Below are 19,071 nucleotides of genomic sequence, written 5' to 3' on the forward strand. Positions count from 1 at the left end.
ATCCATCTTCATTCATTCCTGTTCACTTTCACTCTCCTCTGGGTATAAATACTCTAAATAAATAAATAAACATTTTGAACAGTTAATGACACTTGAGTTTTGCTTGTCTTTTCAGTCTTCCACAGACAGTAATGGAGGACTCTGAAAATAAGAAGATAGCACAAATCACATTTGTCTTTGAAACTGTCTGCAGTGTAAATTGTGAGCTTTATTTCATGGTGGTGAGTTTTTCCAGCTACATATTTCTCTGAAGTAGATGGGTTTTTCTCTTACTCTAGGGCTCGAACAGACAGGCCAAAATAAAGCTGCTTTGGGTCACTTTGGAGGTATGCTATTTAAATGACACACACATCTTAAGTGGCCAAGAAGCTGCGCCAAAGCTGCACTCCAGTCCTTAGAACTGGAGTGTGGCTTTGGCGCAGCTTCCGGCCTCTTTGAATGCATGCATCATTTAAACAGCATACTTCCAAAGTGACCCAAAGCAGCTTTATTTTGACCTGTCTGTTTGAGCCCTATTCTCCTTGAGTTTCTGAGATCTCAGCCATAGAACAAAACATCCTGTGGAAAAGATAAAATTCCTACTTGTAGTCCTTGAAAGACTGGCAAATTCCTTTTCTTTTCTTTATTTTCACCTGAAAAACTGTACCTTTATTTTGTTATGAAAAGAAGCTATATCTTTCTTCCATTCTACCCCTCCCCACTCCCATTCCCAAACAGAACTTGAGCAGGAAAAGGTGAATCTTCCTGCTATCTCCAGCCAGAGACTGACAAGAACAGTAGGGATTCCCTGCCCAGTGCCCTGACCCTTCGAACTAGGAAGATCAGAGATGATGGGAAGTGAAGGTTCAGTTGGGCAAAATTTCCTAGATTAAGTACTAGTTGCAGGAACGTTCCTACAGGTACCTGGGTTTGTACATAGCTTTGCTCTTCCCTGTCTTATCCTCAACCGGAGAAGATGAGGACAGAGCAAAGCTAGTACTTTATCTGGGAAACTTGTGATTTCAGGTTGCATTTGTGATGTTAGGCATAACTAGGGTTGCCATAAGTCAGGACCTCCAAACTGGGACAAATGTAGGACAACATTTTCAAATGTAGGACACTTTTATAAAAATGGAGGACACAAACATTGCTGTTTTTTTAAAAAAATATATAGGGTTAGATAGAAGGGGGGTTAAATAAGGGGGTTTGAGAAAGGGGGGCTATAGAAGGAGGGCTAAATGGGGTACCTAGAGGGGGTTAGGGTTAGATAAAGAGGAGTAAGATAGAGAGGGGTTAGAGGGGGCTTAGAAGAGACTTAAATAAGGGAGTTAGATAGAGGGGGTTAGAGAGGGCTTAGATAGAGGGGGGGTTAGATGGGCTTAAATTCTAAAGCACCAGAGTTGTTCTCTCTGCAGGGTTCTCAGACTACATACACACTGCAGAAATAACCCAGTCTGATAGTACTTTAACTGCCCTGGCTCAATGCTATGGAATTCTGGGAAATGTAGTTTGTTGTAGCTCCAGAGCAGAGCTCTGCTTGTTCAGTGCCAGGAACTGATCTGCCTGTGTAGTTTGGCTATCTGTGAATTACACAAACCGCTCGGATTCCCAGTGATTGGGTGGTATATAAATAAATCCTACAGTCGGTCCTTCTTATACACGGATTTTTTATACACGGATTTAAGCATACACGGTTTGAAAATGTTCCAAAAAAGTATACATTTACCTTGATTTTCCATTTTTTATTAGGGACACCATTTGCTATGTCATTATATTTAATGGGACTTGAGCAGCCACGGATTTTGTTATACACGGGGGATCTTGGAACCAAACCCCAGCGTATAACAAGGGTCCACTGTATTATTATTACTATTATTAAATAAGGGGGTTAGACGCAGTGGTTCCCAAACTGTGTCCTTTAAGAGATTTTGGACTTCAACTCCCAGAAGCCTCAGACATGTTACTCAATAGTCTGAGATTCTGGGAGCTGAAGTCCAAAATTACTTAAAGAGCACAGTTTGGGGATCACTGGGTTAGAGAGAGGGGGGAGTAGATAGAGAGGGGTTGGAGGGGAGTTTAGATGGAGAGAAGGGGTAGATAGAAGGGGATTAGAGAGGGCTCAGTTAAAGTGGAGTAACAGGGAGAGAGGGAGTCAGAGAGAGGGTTAGAAAGGAGAAGGGTGTGTGTTTGGGTGGCCTTGGGGAGGGGGCTTCCAATGTCCGACGGGGGTGATCCTGGGGGGAGCCTGGGGCCCAGGAGGTGCCCTCTTGCCTCTCCCGGGTGCCAGCCCCTTCCTCCTCTTCTGAGCCTTGCCGAGGCTCTTCCTCCTCTTCCTCTCCGATGGCTGGGTCCCTGAGGTGCCCCTCCCCTTTAGTGAGGCAGCTCTCCCGGCGCTTCAGAGCCCCTTCCTTGCAAGAGCAGGAGGAGGAGGAGGGCTGGGGGGCAGGGGTTCCAGGAAAGGGCCCTTTCCTTCCCCAGGCCGGGCTGCCCCAGAGGCCAGGGCCCTTTCCTCCCCTCTCCCAGCAGCCTGTCTGGACGGGTGGGGGCCACTGCTGCTGCCGACCTGCCTGGCCCTGCTCCTCCTCGCGCCTTGTTGCCCTGCCTGACAAAGCCTGCTCCTTGGGAGGGCTGGCCAATAGGGGCAAGGCAGAGCAGCAGAGCCGTCCCCTGCCAGCTCCAGCCCTGGCTGTTGCGCTCATCACAATATAGGGATGCAGCAGGGCCAGGAGCCAGGCAGCCATCCGAGGGCGTGACGGGATCGGGAACGCCCCCTAGAAAGCGGGGGAGTCACGCCTCCCATCGGGTTATGGCAACCCTAGGCATAACCCAAACTTATTCCTGCTGAATGGGATGCATCATGGGTATACATGGTGTACCAGCTATTTTTGTGAAAAATGTTAAACATCCTATCTGTTAATATGTACTGATGCTGCTGATAGTAGTAGTAGTAGTAGTAGTAGTAGTATCTCTTACCCACCTCTCCCTGTCAATCAAGGCAGGGAGCAACAACAAATCAGCAATGAACAATATGTATTAAATGCATTAATTAAAATATGCAACAGTTTAAAAGAACAAATGAGACATACACATTTTAAAACAGTCCACATTTAAAATTCAGCATCTAAATACACAATTCACATAAATATCTTCTCCATGCTTTAACTCTAGGTTGTAGTGAAGTAAGAAAAAAACATTAAATTATGAATAAGCATATATTAAAACCAACCCCAGTGGTAATGTTAATAGCTGCAATAAGTCCACTTACAAAGACATAACACCCCAGCAAGATTCCATCAATTGTTAATAAGAATAGAATGGGAATATTAGAAATATGCTGAACGTATCTATAAGAAGGTATTTGTATGAATAAAACAGAATTAGCAAATCCATTGATAAGTACATAAATACAAAAATGAAATCAGAATTGTGAAAATACAACATTTATATTATTTACTGAATAAACAGCAAATAAACATGATGGCGTAGCAATCAAGACCCTGACTCTGATGACTGCAAGGTTGACAGGTTGGCAGTTCTGCATGACTGAGTGAGCTCCCGCCACTAGTTCCAGCTTCTGTCAACCTAGTAGTTGAAAAGCATGTAAACGTGCAAATAGATAAATAGGTGCCACTTTGGTAGGAAGGTAACAGTGTTCTGTGCAGTGATAGTGACCACGTGACCACAGAGTTGTCTTTGACAAGGCTGGCTTCCTTGGCTTAGTAATGGAGATGAACACACATATCCCACAGTCAAACATACTAGATAATTACGCCGAAGGGGAAACCTTTATCTTTTAAAAATATTGATATTATTTACTGAATGAACAGTAATATTCTAGTTCTCCGTATTTTCTCTGCCACAATCTGCTTCAGCTTTTCTACAGTGTATGTGCATGGAAATTTCTGCAAGATACTGTAGTTACAACTTCAGCATGTTTTCTCCTCAGCCTCCTTCCTTTCCCTTTCTTGCTAATGCCCCACTCAGGTTGTTATTTTGAGATTTTCATGATCGTTCTGCCAGCATGATTCCCCTATTTCAATCTAAATCTAAAAATATGGAAATATTATTCTGCATCTGTAATTATTCTGCATCTGTAATAAATAGTTTATTATTATTATTATTATTATTATTATTATTTAAGCGCTGTAGATTTGCACAGCGCTGTACATAAAACAATAAGTATATAAGAGAAATCCTGCCTATGGCATACAATCTAAGAGATAATAGGATAATATATATAAAATACATAGCGCTACAGGAAATGGTTCAATAAAACAGGGAACAAAAGAACATCAAATAGCAAGTGACAATTATGCATTGGGCAGTAATAATTGTCTACTCCTTACGTATTGGTGCCCTATCTTTCCATTCCCTAATAGGGTGTGAATTCCAGAACGAACACACCGGTGGAAACATGGGTTGGATCGAAGGGAAAGCAATCCTACACATACATCATTGAGAAGAATGCAACCATGAGCTTCACATGGGCCTTCCAAAGGACAGCATACCGTGAGGCAGTAAGGATGGTGAAATACCTGGAAACCTTCTATTTACAATTATCTACAATGAACAGCAGTGGAGTAATTCCAAGAACCAGGATTATTTCAGTGTCTTGCAAAATGGAAGAGATTATACAGTCGAACCTTGCCTTACGCGGGGGATCCGTTCCTGTGCCATGGGCGCGTGCCCCATTCATCCAAATGGGTTGTGCTGCCCCTTGCGCCCTGCTTGCTCCTGCACACCTTAAGCACATAAGCTCAAAGCCGCGTATAACATGCCTGCGTATAACACGGGCGCACTGTAGTTGAAATTCTACTTCCTGCAGTTCTTGTCTTAACCTTATTAAATACTTCTTCTGTAGGGTACTTAAAGTACTTCCTGTGTTTTGTTCCAGGGAAGAAAATACACAAATGATGTTGCCAAGATATACTCTATCAATGTGACCAACGTCATAGATGGTGTAGCTTCCTACTGCCGACCATGTGCTCTTGAATCCTCTGGCTCATCCTGTACTTCCTGTCCCCATGGGCACTACATTGACAGAAATTCTGGTGGCTGCTATCCATGTGCATCAAATACTTACCTGAAAGCTCACCAGCCTTATGGTAAACAGGCTTGCATCCCTTGTGGTCCTGGCACAAAAAACAATAAGGTACTGCCTGCCCCCTGCCCCCAGTGTTCATGATTTCTAAACTGTGACAGCTGCATAGATCTAGATTTGTTTAAACAAAAGTACACTGTAATAGGCTAGTAATTAATTTAATTGACAGAAAGATATCCATTAAATTAGATTAAAGAAACAGTAGGTAATACCTTTAATAGGAGTACAGTATTCACAAAATTGTGAACTGGCTTTTGAGATCATTATTTGTTTGCTACTCTGATTTATATTAGTTGAGCACAACAAAGGTATTACCTTTCTGATGTTTTGATTCCTCCCCTTTATGGACTGATGCAACAATCTAAATGAAATGTATTTATATACATGTAATTCTTGTCATGTATATATTAATTGCATATCTTTATACACTGACAAATGCATAAACACTCATGACCCATGAATATACATGTGCCCCCACATTTGTGGGTTAAACATTTGTGGATTTGATTATTTGTGGGTTACTGTATTTACCTCCTCCACTTCTGCTTTATACATGACTGAAAAATATGTTTTCTCTAGGCAATTGTATGTCCTCCAGTCCAATACTATGATCATCTACTGCCAGAAATTTTATATGGGAAATGGGGAGAGAAAGGGATTCTTTATGGAATTACACCTCCCTCTCTAATATCCACACAAGCCTCATTCCCACTACCTTTTAAACTGGATCGCAAATTGGTTTGAGTCGGTTCAAATGACCCTTGTTCCCACTTAATGAGAATCGCTGAAACAATTCCAAGAGGGGGGCCATGCTCCAGACCCATTTAACCCGTCACTGATTTTTTGCTTCTTTTTTTTGATAAATCGATTCTGCGCAAGTGTGAACCACAAGCAGATCAGAATAGATTCACATTTCCCCTTCAGCCGCTGGAACAAAATCATTTTGAATCAATTCATTCCTGAATGTGAACCACAAGTGGGTTATTCTGATGACAGAAAATGTGATTGGGGCAAGTATAGTGTAAACCACGATCTGATGTCGAATCGATCCATTGATTCGGATCGCACACCGATTTATCTGTAAGTGGGAATGAGGCCACATATTCTCAGAAAGATGTATCCTGGCAAAATGGAAGTGGCACAAAAGCAGCTAAGCAATTCCTCACTTCATATATGTTTTGTGTAATAATTCATATGGTTCCATGGACATGTTGCACAATTGGCAAGAGAGGTTCCTGTAAGCAGAAGCATATAGGATTCCTGAGTGGTTTGGTTGTGGCTGGCATAATCACCAAATCAAGACAGACTCCTCTCAAAACAAAGAGGAATTATAAGTTATAAGTGCTGCTGGAGAACTTGCAATTTCTGGACTCCTCTGTGGGGAAATAATCTGACTTTATGTTCTCTTCCCCCTCACCCTCCCCCAGATTCATTCTCTCTGTTATAATGACTGTCATCTCTCAGTCAGTATGGATGGTAGAACTCTGGAGTATGACTTCTCAGCACTGGCCAACAGCACATCCTTTTTATGGGGGCCCAGTTTTACCTCAAAAGGACTGAAGTATTTTCATCACTTCAACATCAGTCTCTGTGGGAATCATGTAAGTATGTATATTCATATGAGGCAAGCCACATCAAAGTCTCCAAGAAATGCTTCCTCTGTACACAGCCATAACTTGTAAAACTGCCCTACTATATGACTGCCCCTACTGTGTGAAGAGTTTCCAAACCCTAATGGCACTTTAAAGCCAGACTGTTGTAAGACTAAAGATGAGTGAGAACAGGGCAACAAACTTCACTGTCAATTGGGAGAACTGTTTGCACTGGTTTGGGTTGAGCCTTGGAAGGAGTTGAACAGATTCCAGTCTACCCCCACTCCCCATTTGCTCATAAAATGCATGTTCAGGTCACTCTTCCTCCTCAGCCTCTGGAACTGACAATGTGAGAATGTATCTGGATCTGTCATAGAAGGACTTCAGTGAATTCACATGGTACACTTTCAGCTTGGTGCTAGATTCTGGAAACTGGATGAGGTAGTTCACAGTCCCAATGCATTCAAGCGTTGTGCCTGGCTCCTCCCAGGAAATTTCCATCTTGCTAAACTAGATCCCCTTCAGGGCCATCACCTGATCCCCTTTCTCAAAACCTCATTCTCTGGCATACTGCTTGTACCAGGCTTTCTGGTCTTGTGCCTGGTGAAGGTTCTCATAAACAACCCCCCATGTCTGCCTGAGAGCATTCTGCAGATTTGTCATAAAATCAACCATATACGTCTTTGGAGAAGGCAGCATCTCCTCATACTCTTTGCACCAGCTGCAATGACCCTTTCACATTGCCATAGACCCCACTCAAAGAGTGAATAAGCCAGGCTTGGGTGTGGCACAGACAATTAGGCAAACAAAAGCTGATGTAAGACCAAGTCCCAAACACTGAAATGTTCATTCACTAACTTCTAAGCACTGTCCTTGGGTCAAAATTAGGGTTTGGGAGCACGCAGCGACCACACACTCCTGAACCCTAATATGCAATGGTGACGCCAACATGACTCGCCAACTTCACATGAGTGGTGTCATGAGGGTGTGAGTGTTGCGCAGTGCCAAAATGGTGCTCACAATAAGTGATGTGAATGGCGCATGCGCGAGCGCCAATTGCACCCCTTCTAGGAAGCTGCTTTGAGCAGCTTCTTTTTGCTCCCAGGAGGGAGCGCATCGTTGCCACAGCATTTGGTTACTGCGGCAACAATGCGGGACTCAAAGGGGCAGCACGGAGCTGCCCATCTGTTGAGCCACATAGTCCCCAGGGTTGCATTACAGTGCTCCACCAGCACATTAGATTGGTGATGTTAGGGGACAAAAGTAAGATAGTGCATTCCATGTGCTTGTTGCATGAACTTGGACTTGCATCTGTACAGATTTCTGAAGGCCACCCCATCCTTGCAAAGATCTCTGTCAGAGCTTGGGCTATGGTTTTACATGAGATTGCATGCTATATTTCAGAGGAAGGGACTGGCAAACCATCTCCGAGTATTCCTTGCCTAGGAAAACTCGTATGAAATTCATGGAGTTGCCATAAGTCCACAGCTGACATGAAGGCACAGGTGTTCACACACTACACAAGATACTTTCGTAGCAGCATTCCATGCCTTTCATTGCTTGTACCATATGAATTTTTTCTAGCTCCTGATGAATAACAGTGTTCCCCCCTTTAAGAGGGAAGAGGTCTCACATATTAGGAAGATTAGAACTGTTGCCTAATAGAAAAGTTCAATTGCTTGTAGGTAGAGAGACTGACTCTTTGGTTCTTTCCAAAAGAATATATTTTAACTGCATGAAAAAGAAAGGTACTATGAGGGTTTTTCTCCTTCTCCCTCTCTTTCTCCTTTTCTGAAGGGAAGGAAGATAGCTACTTGCATTGATAATGTCACTGATATACATGTCCTTGGCAAGGAGACAGAATTCTCCAAATCAACTTCCTCCTATGTATGCCAGTCCATTATTGTTCCTTCTGAAGTGATGGGCTATAAAACAGTGGTATCTTCACAGCCTGTGAGCCTGGCTGACCACTTTGTAGGTGAGAATTACTGAGAATGTCATTCTGTGCTTGAACTGAGACCTGCTTGATGGAAGCTTTTGGGAGCATTACATGTGGTAATTGAAGTAACTAGGCCAGCCTCTGCCATTATGCCTGCTAGATTTTTTTTAAAAAAAGGCAGAATTGTAACCAGCAAGGTCATTATAGGTTGTTATTTGAAAAATATGATTGCTCAGATCAGAAAATCCAGTGCCAACTGGCATCTGTTCCTCTTAGTTCCTCCCTCACCTAGCTGCTGTTCAACTTTTGACTCTGTTCCCAGAAAAGCTTTCTTTCACATGGCAGTCTTTTTTAAAAGGAAACAACAATAGCAACACTATATATTAAAACTATATAAACATGTCACTGTTTTAGGATGAGCTTCATGCCCAGGTTTAGGCCCAACTACCACTTTTTTTAAGAGACAGCATGGTGCAGTAGTTTGAATACTGGACAAGGATACTGGGAGACCAGGGTTTGAAACCCCACTCAGCCATCCCCACTCAATCTTGGTCAAGTCACACTCTCTCATTTCAGAGAAAGGCAAGGCAGAACTCCCTCTGTTGCAGGTTCGCCCTAAAGCTGTCATAAGTCAAAAATGACTTGAAGGCACACAACAACAAACCATGTTTTTATTTTTTCATGATAAAAACTGGTAATTCAATAAGCAAATCAAGTACTGTACACATTAACTTACAGAACTCCTAGCCCCATCCAATAGTTGAACTGTAGCTCCTATTATCCCTTAGTATCAACCATGCTGACTAGGGCTGCTGGGTGTTGAACAACATCTGGAAGGCCACACCATTCTCTCCTTCCCTAGCCAAAGCTATGATGAATCTCACATGTTTCCTGACCCTAGTCAGTTTGTGAAGAAGCCAGTGAAAAAAATAGTAATAGCAATAATAAATGAAATAATAGCAAAAATAAAATAGAAATGGGATTGTCTTCTTTCTGGGGAGACTCTTTAGCAGAGTATATTTAAGGGGATGAGGGCATATGCTATTCTAGAGAGCAGTGACAGCCTTCTCTGTGCAGTGTCTCGTTTTCATTGGTGTGGTTTTAACTTACTTTCAGGGGTAACAACACAACCTACTCTGGACAATATCACTTCTCTTGCTGACTATTTCCCTGCTGAGAATGTGGGCTTACCAGATGTGATATTCTTTTACAGGTAAATGAAAAACTGCCAAATAAAGATAAATGGCAGGCTGTGTCCATTACTAGCTATGAAATTCAGTTTGGGCAACCTGAGTATCTTGAACAGACACTAGCAATATTTCAACTTCACAGGGAACTTTGCAGGTATTGGCCCTGTAAAACCTCCCGTCCAAATCTGAAAACTACTCCAATAAGTAACCAAAGAACAAGGAAGAAAAGTGATTTTTTTTCTTTAGTACCGGAGAATGAAGCTTTCCACCCTTCTGTTATCCATGTAATGAGTTCAGTTTTGTTTCTGACTGTACACATGAGCCTGATTTCTTTATGTGATATGGGATTACCACCTCTAGCAGGCATATCATAATGTAATACATTTGGTTATCCTGCAGATCCAGTGATGTGACACAGATGTGTAATAATGGGAGAGTCACTGCCATCAGAGTGAGATGTAATCCCCTAAAGCCCCAGTCTGGAACGCTTTCTGTGCCAAAGTAAGTATGATGGGTAGTATTTCTCTGTGGCAACTGTTTCCTTTTCATATGACAGTATGTCCTAACCTCTACAATGGGGCACATGTGAAATTGGTGGGGGTGGGAGAAGTAATTAATATCAACATTTAGGTGATGTCAGAGGTAACTTGAAGCCTGTCCTCGCTGTTAGTTCAGAGATATAATATGTAGATGCCAAGAGTCACGGGTATTTGTTATCTGTTTTGTATTACAGCTCCCAGAAGCCCCAGCCAGCATAGCTAGTGTACATATCGAAGTTGTAGCTCCACAAGCAACTCTTCCAAGCTATGGCAGGGATGGGCAAGTGCAGCCAGCAGGCCACATGCAGTAACAAAGGGTCAAAAAAACTTTTTTGTTTCAAAATGCCCCCAAAATTGTTCTGGGGGCTGTAGAGGGCATTTCTCCCACATTTGGAGAACCCCCCGGGCTGCCCAGGGGTCATTTCCCCCAATTTCTTGCCTCAAAATGCCCCCTGGGAAGTGTAGGGTGCGTTTATACAACATCTTGAGCCTACCTTGGGCCAATTTAGGCCCAGGAGGGGCCTTTTATGGAACAGGTAGTTAATTTCTACTCACTTCCTGCTGTTTTTTAAAAGCCTCTCCTGTCCTAAAATTGTCCTGGAAGACCCCAAAACATGGTGGATATGCCCTCTTGTCCCCTAGAGGGCATTTGGGGGCAACATTTTATTTATTTTGTGGAGCATGTGTGGCAGGGTGGCCCTTCAATATCTCCTGGTGGGGGCTAATGAGGCTCCCTACCATTCCATAGTGGCCCACCCCAGTCTATAGGTTTTGAAATAGGTTAATACTAGAGAAGTGAACAACTGATTTGAAATGACTTCTTGCAATTTGCAAACAGCAAATGCCCTGATGGAACCTGTGATGGATGCACTTTTCATTTCCTGTGGGAGACAGTTGAAGCTTGCCCGCTCTGTTCTACAGATGATTACCATGCCATCACCAGTGCCTGTGTTGGAGGGATACAGGTAGAGACTTGGAATCAGTTTTTCTGAGTTTTTATCTTCAGGGCTTGAGAGCTACATGTTTTTACATACAATAACATGAATTTTAAAATGAGCATTTTAGAGCTCATATCCCAACTGTTAGTTAATGAACTTGCATGCAAGAAAAACGTAGGAGCTAAATAAAAAAGAAACAGTAAGTTCTAGTGGAATGGTTACCATTGCACTGTGCAGCAATTACATCCTTTTTGTAATAATAGATCATTAATGGATTTCCTTTCTTCTAAAGAAAAAGAAACAGTGAAAAAAAGGGAGGGTTGTAAATGAAGTACAACATGTGGACCTCCTCCTCAGTGCCACAAACAAGGACCCAGGGCAATTGCACAATAAAAGCCTAGTCTAGGATCACCCATAGTTTGAACATAGTTTTTACATCACTTCTGATTTCAGAAACAACATGAATAGAACAGAATGCGTTTAAATGATAAAATGATTTGACAGCATTTTGCAACATCACACTTACTGTCTTTGCTAAGATACAAACAGCTTCATTTATATACCGCTTCATAGTGAACTAACAGTGTCTAAGCGATTTACAACTGTAAGCTAATTGCCCCCCAACAATCTGGGTACTCATTTTAGCAACCTCGGAAGGATGCAAGCCTGAGTCGAGTTTGAGCTCCCTTAGCTGGGATTGAACTTGCAACCTTATGGTTTTGAGTGAGTGGCTGCAGTACAGGCATTTAACCACTGCACCACCAGGGCTCCATTTATCTACTTGAAGATTCCTGTAGAAACTGTTACTACTGCTCATATGAAATGAGGAATTTGGTTGTCTGTATGAACTGGGAATATGTCTTACTGAAAGCAAGACATTCACTTTTTCTTTTACAGAGAACCACATATGTCTGGCGGGAGCCAAAGCTATGTGTAGGAGGCATCCTGCTCCCAAAGGAGAAAGTCAGCATCTGCAAAACCATGGACTTCTGGCTCAAAGTAGGGATCTCAGCTGGGACCTGTACTGCTGTCCTGCTGACTGTTATGACTTGCTACTTCTGGAAGAAAAATCAGAAGTAAGCAAGTTCCTGTTCTTGCCAGGTCCTGACACTTGCTTCTTCATCATAGCTACACAGTACTTATAGTTTACCTTTCAAGTCAGATGATAACCTTGAACAGACAAACAAAAGTGGAAGCTCAAGTTATTGTTCAAAATCTTTGGCTATTGAATAATACATGTTTAGCTTTATACATTTTTTAATATATTTCCGTCAGGCCTCAGTTTTTCTTTCACTTTGCCTTCATTAGTCTTAAATCTGTCCTTTAGTTCAGTTTCTTCCCCACACCCAGAAGTACGTATTATCATATCAATTCACATTTTATAATCCCATTTTAGTTTATAGAAGAGATAGCAGAGTGAGGAATTGTTGTAAATAAAAGAAGAAAGGGTGGTTCTAAGGAGGAGGAGCCAAAAAGTGACAGGATGGTTAGAGAACTAATGGATAGTGCCCAAAAGAAGCTTAATTGCCCAGAAGTCCTCCGAAATTTGAAACCCTGAAGACTCCCTCTCCCTCTCAGGCTTATTTTCTGTCTGTCTCTTTGAAGGTTAGAATATAAATATTCCAAGCTGGTGATGAATGCCAGTGCCAAGGATAGTGAATTGCCAGCTGCTGACAGTTGTGCCATCATGGAGGGGGAAGATGCAGAGGATGACTTGATATTCGCAAGCAAGAATTCTCTTTTTGGCAAAATAAAGGCTTTCACTACCAAGGTGAGGTGCATGTGGGTCCCAGCTGCTATAATGGGCAAAATGAAGCAATGGAGGCCTAGGGATTGATTCCACTGTTTATTTAACCAGACAGATATCTTGAATATCCAGTTTATCTTCCTAGGCCACATCTAGGCAGTGTCCCAATTTACCTAATATGCAAAATATCCCATAAATGTTCCTGTATTTTTCCCTTCTATCTATTTGATTTTTGACTTGGGATATTTGTAAGTAATGGTCTTAATTAGCATAAGTGGAACACTGTGCAAGACTGGTGGGACTGATGTGAGCCTCACTTGTCTCTTCTGCCCTGCTTAAACTCTTGACAGAGAAGAATACCAGTAGTAAAAAAGAAAAATGTGTTTCCCCACAAAAACAATTATATCAGATAGTTAAATTTCCATGGGCTGGAAGGGCATCACAACTAATAGTTCCTGCAGATCTGGCACTAATAAAAAATATTTATGGTTATAACATCCTTACTCCAAGATACATCTTTGGCCTTTCTACAGCCCCCTAAACCTCACTGCATGTGTTGCTATATTTCTTATTGCACTGACTATAATATTCAGGTTAATGATGCACTCCTTTTATATATATATATATATATATATATATTTTTTCTGATGTGGCTCTTTGTTTTCCTATAGACTTCTCTTAGGTACAGTCAGGCATGGCAGGATTCTGTATGTAGGGATGTTCTCAGTAAACTAAGAGGAAAAGTCTTCCAGGTAGACAGGCCAAATACAAATTGTATTGTTTTGTATCCCTTTTTTAAAAAACAATCCAGCTGAAGGCTTATAACAGTCCAGTGACATTAGATGGGGTGACAGTATAGTCTGGCTGGGATACAGAGGAGGACCTCCATTTTGAGAAATCCTGACTCTATCAGCTTCCTATGGTTGTAGTCTCCTTTATTTGGAGGCATAAGATAAGAGCACTAAGTATATACTGGAAACACACTCATGGATATTAATTGAAGATGCAAGTACAGTTATAATCTAACTAGGTCTGGAACCTGGCTTGTCTCTTAAATATATGGCTGCTCATTGTACTGTTGAAAGTAGGTGCATGACCAGCTCTGTGTTGCCTGCCTATTTTTCTGCTCAGCTTCATCTTTTGAGAATCAGAGCCAGTGGGGTTTCTGATAGAGAAACAATGGCAGATTCCAGACCACAGAGTTGCATGGGATAAATTACAGGAATTTAGCCAGTGTATGAAGAGTGTGTGTGGATTTCTCTTCCCACCACACCCTATGCAAATACTTTATCTGAATAAATTCTTTATCTTCAGACCAGGGTAGGCAGAGTGTAGCTCTTCAGCTGTTCTTGGGCTGCACCCTCTAGCATTTCTCATCATCAGCTATGTTGGTTAGGGCAGATAGGAGCTGTAGTCAAACAATGTATGAAGGTATGCACTTTACCATCACCTCCACCCTATCTAGAAGTTGTACATTTTCAGTGTTTGTTATATATCTCCCCCCCGCCCCTCCCCAAATTGTTCTTTCCCTAAGAGTGCAAATAATGACAGTGTCTTATCTCAACCATCTTTTCAATAACTTTGAAGTAATTACTGTTTTTACTTTTGTAGATAGAAGCTAAGAAATTCTTTGCTCAAAGTCACTAGTAATATAGTTGATGAAATGGAATTTGAAATAGGTTAACAGAATCTGAGAAAAATGTAATATTTCTTGCTTAGCCTTAATCACACTTAATTTTATGTTGCCTCTAGCGAACATCTGATGGTTTTGACTCTGTGCCACTGAAGACTTCCTCTGGTACCACTGACATGGATCTTTAGGAGTGGATTATTTACCTCTCATGCCTTTGCTGCAGGATGCTTTGGGAGTCCTCCTTGGTTAATACCTGCACTTTGATGAACTTGCCATGTGGCCTTATTGGATTCTCTTTAACTTCAGCTTCTTATTGTACTTTTTAAAGTCGAAAATTTTAACATTCCCTTCAAAAGAAAAACTGTGCCAAATACAAGTGTGCTTTTAAAATTATATGTAGATATATATTTGTATGTCTCTTGCATGTCCTGTCCCCCTTTCTGTGTTGTGCCCAGAATCTTGAATTTTAACCCTTTTATTCAAAGTGACAATGTTTGTGTTTTAACTCTTTCCTGTGACCACAAATGGCTAAACTACCCTGAAGTATCATTGTGGGAATGCTCCTAAGGCTGCAGTCCTTACCTAGGAATAATTCCATTGAACTTGAGAGGGATTACTTCTAAGCAGATATTGGTAGGGTCTTGCTGTAATTCTTCTATCCATGCAATCCTTCTTGTGGCTGACAATACTATTTTATCTTGTAAAAAGCTTTCCCAATGTGCTAGTGCATAGGTTTCTGCCCAAACCTCCTTAAATATTGTCTTAGCAGAAGGTCTGTATTGCACTGATCATTCTGGAGATCATTGTATCTGGGAAGGAACATACTTTAGGCACTGCAGATCATTACAGCATAGAAAAAACAGCTGTGTTCTCTTCACTTTTTTGTACAAAGGTAACCTGTCTTAAGAAGAAAAGCCATACAACCATGTATCCTGTTACCACCCAAGAGGGGATTGCCACTCCATTTGGCATTCAGTCAGCCTAGCAGGGCTTCCAAGAAATCCTACTGAAATTTCAACACAGGACTCTGTCCTTAGGCTATGTAAATTACAAGTATTCAGGCAATGACTGCAACGATCAAGTTTGCCCCCTGTACAGCATGCAGAAGCTAAAGAATTAGTCATTTCTCTAATTCTCTCTAGATCAAGGTATGTGGAGGAACATCTGTGGAAAAAAATGTCACCCTTGAATTACAGACTTTAGTTAAGAGGCAAATTTGGATTTCTTTCACTTGGGAAACAGATTACATGCTTAGCATTTTTACAATTCAAACACAACCTCTTTTGTTTTAAGTATGTTCTCTTCTTCCTTTTCCAATTTTCTCAAAATTAGATTTTGTTTTTAACACCCTTTAAATATCAAACATAATTATACTAAAGACCACAGAGGAAACTCTGGAAGAGCTGAAACAGTTTTTGCCAGTATTGATGCACATTAGTGTGAAAATGCCAAAACGTATGCAGTGTTCCTGTGTAATCATTTGAATCCAGTCAGTTGTAGCAGTGATGAATGTGAAACAAGATAACTCTCCCATTCCACCTGTTCCATTGGAGATATTATGGCTTCTGATCAAGAAAATCTGATTCTCTTTCACTGGAGATGGTCAATTACTAATCAAAGGCAATGCCTTCTGTCTCTGTATATTGACTGCATTAAAAACTAGAGCTTGAAAAAAAGTTTCTTTTTGGAACTAAAACTTCCAGAATCCCCCAAGGCCATGGCACAAGCGGGGAGGAGAGTTGCAGTGTTATATAAAAACATCTTCCCAATCTTTTTTTTAAAAAACTTTTGCTCCTGAGTTAATTAAGTCAACATCTACTGGTAACTGGCAAGCCAATGTTGACAGATTTCATCACTTTTGTTTGTTCTGGTAGATTAGAATAGTCTTTAATACTATTCAGTTAATAATAGAAATGAACAAAAGTCCAGACCGTTCTTTCACACTGCAATCATTTAAGTGTCAAATCAGAAGTAAATCCCATAGAGTTCAACAGGCCTTATTCATAGGTAAGCAGATATAGAATTGCAGCCTTAAGTCATTCAAGTTTAATTCCAATGACATTTTAATTTTCCTTGATATACCTCTGGTTCCTATACCTCTGCTTTACTCTCTTTGTACTGTAGAAATGAGCCTGTTGTTTTTTTTAAAAAACAACAACAACAAACGTTACATTGTACTTTCAGATTTGTACTCCCAATCAAAAAACATTAATGCAGATTTCTATCCACACTTTTTCTATTAGCATGCATTCAAAGGGCCTGGGGGAGGGTCCACTCTTTCCCTAATTATGTGAGTAAGAGAGGGTGTTTCCTCAAATAGTAACTAATTATTTCGGTCATTTTGACAGTGCAATTTCATGTCACTTTTTTAAAAGGAAAAATGTTTAAGGCCATAATTTATTTTGGAAATAAATAATTCTCCAGGCAGCTAGCAGGAACTGGTGCTATTAAAAGAAAAGAAGGCTAAATTTATTTGGATTTGATTTTGTTTCTTGGTTTATATAATTGTTAGTTGCTGTTACAATATAGATTACTCATATTGGTTTAAAAAGAGACTAGGTAATTCTCTTGAAATATTTAAAATAATATCAAATCATAGGGAATTGGAAAATAAGTCAGAGATGTGGAATCTTTGACCGTTCGGATGTTGATGGAACAGTGTCCCTCAACATTGGCCATGTTGGTGAGTGCTGATGGGAAATACCTAAAGGGCCAACAAACCCCCTAACTCTGCTTTAAATCCAGGTGGCCAGTCACTGCTGCTATTCAGTGGTTAGAAAGACATGAAGTTGTGATTGGTTATATTTAGGGTTGCCATAGCGCCGGATCTCCAAACCAGGAAAAATGTAGGACAAAATTTTCAAATGCAGGACACACAAAATGTGTCCTACATTTAAAAATTATGTCCTACATTTTCCCTCGCGATCGCGGCGGGGAGCGGAGGCCAAGCGGCGAGGGAAAGCCTCCACTTAAGGAGGCTTTCCCTCCCCGCCTGGGCCCCGGGCCTTGCCGCGATCGGAGGCCAGGATCGGGGCCTCGCCTCGTTCCTGGCCCCCGTTGGGACCAGGAAGGAGGCGAGGAGGCCGGCGGCGATCGCCGCGGCCTTGCCTCGTTCCTGGCCCCTGCAGGGACCAGGAAGGGGGTGAGCAGGCCGGCGGTGATCGCCGCGGCCTTGCCTCGTTCCTGGCCCCTGCAGGGACCAGGAAGGGGGCGAGCAGGCCGGCAGCGATTGCCGCAGCCTCGCCTTGTTCCTGGCCCCTGCGGAGGCCAGGAAGGAGGCGAGGAGGCTGCAGGGAGGCGGGGAGGTTGGCGCGGCTGCGCCCAAGAGGCGCCGCCTCCCTGCAGCCTCCTCCGCCCCAGGCCTCGCTGCCCTCCTTTTCCTCCGCGCGGCCATGCGCGGTGGAGGAGGAGGAGGGCAGCGAGGCCCCAGGGTTGCCCAGCAACCCCGCTGCAACCGGGCTTCTCCCGGTTTTTGGCTGCACCCGTGCCGTGACCAGGCAGGTGCCGCCAAAACCGGGAAAAACCCGGTTGCAACCGGGTTATGGCAACCCTATTGCAGTTATTAAGAAACAGAAATGAGGTGTCTTAACTATATGTCCAGTGTGCATACATATAAAGATCCCAATTGCACAGGTCTCCAGTTAGCTAATAGGCATGATTTTGTTACTGCTTGAGCTTGCCCGCACAATTTGTGATGTACAAGTTGAATGCAGTGATGTATTTGGCATGCCAGATGCTTGACAATGCCTGGGTTTCACAGTTCTGCGGAAAATGGCTATAATAAGGAGGCTATAGAGCACCCGGAGCTGCCAGACTTGGTAAGTTTGTTGCATTTCACCTGATAAGGTACAAATTATGCAAGCCCAAGTGATATAGCTTAAACATAAAGTCACTTTCAGCATATGCAGCCAAAATGGAGTAATTCAGAAGTACCATAAACCTCTGTTTTTCTTTAATCAGATTCTAGCTTGTTTATTAGAGAATACAAATAGATCTGTTCCTGTACAAGTGAATCTCACCTGTGGCTACTAAACAAACTTAGCATCCTCTCTCTCAAGCCACAAATGTTAGATGATGATGATGATGATGCTACTGCTACTAATTTCAGAAGAGAAGAAAATGTGCATAGCAACTGAACTGAAACAAAGACTGAGGTTACAGTGAAGCATTCAAATCTGGAGGATGAGAAAGCTGACCTTAAAGGGCACTATAGAAACAACTTTTATTTTGTTGTATCTGGAAACCTCTAGGTGGCTATTACACCATTCTGTGCAACCAAAAGGTATTTGGGGATAATCAGAAGTATACTGTCCCTGACTCAGAGATGACTAAACCAGCATCTTACCCTTTTAATGCACATGAAGGCTTGGCCTAGCATGGAAAAGGTGTATTAATGGCTCACGCTGCCATGGA

General features: G+C 42.0%; 1 protein-coding gene across 2 annotated transcripts in view; it reads left to right on the forward strand.

The window, feature by feature from the left end:
- The window catches only part of ELAPOR1 (endosome-lysosome associated apoptosis and autophagy regulator 1), a 92,000-nt gene extending 75,201 nt beyond the window's left edge, over positions 1 to 16,799 (forward strand). For both annotated transcript variants that reach the window (XM_089514835.1, XM_089514836.1), the window contains 11 exons: positions 116 to 221; positions 4,359 to 4,496; positions 4,874 to 5,131; positions 6,508 to 6,681; positions 8,470 to 8,650; positions 9,728 to 9,824; positions 10,201 to 10,302; positions 11,179 to 11,305; positions 12,176 to 12,354; positions 12,884 to 13,049; positions 14,778 to 16,799. In XM_089514835.1, coding sequence (XP_089370961.1) covers positions 116 to 221; positions 4,359 to 4,496; positions 4,874 to 5,131; positions 6,508 to 6,681; positions 8,470 to 8,650; positions 9,728 to 9,824; positions 10,201 to 10,302; positions 11,179 to 11,305; positions 12,176 to 12,354; positions 12,884 to 13,049; positions 14,778 to 14,846 — 1,597 coding nt within the window. In that variant the 3' untranslated portion in view covers positions 14,847 to 16,799. The remainder of the gene's footprint in view (positions 1 to 115; positions 222 to 4,358; positions 4,497 to 4,873; positions 5,132 to 6,507; positions 6,682 to 8,469; positions 8,651 to 9,727; positions 9,825 to 10,200; positions 10,303 to 11,178; positions 11,306 to 12,175; positions 12,355 to 12,883; positions 13,050 to 14,777) is intronic.
- The last annotated feature ends 2,272 nt before the right edge of the window (positions 16,800 to 19,071 follow it).

The sequence above is a fragment of the Sceloporus occidentalis genome, unplaced genomic scaffold (assembly GCF_023333645.1).
Source record: "Sceloporus occidentalis isolate IW3139 unplaced genomic scaffold, rSceOcc1.0.p SCAF_3, whole genome shotgun sequence".
Classification (NCBI taxonomy): domain Eukaryota; kingdom Metazoa; phylum Chordata; class Lepidosauria; order Squamata; family Phrynosomatidae; genus Sceloporus; species Sceloporus occidentalis.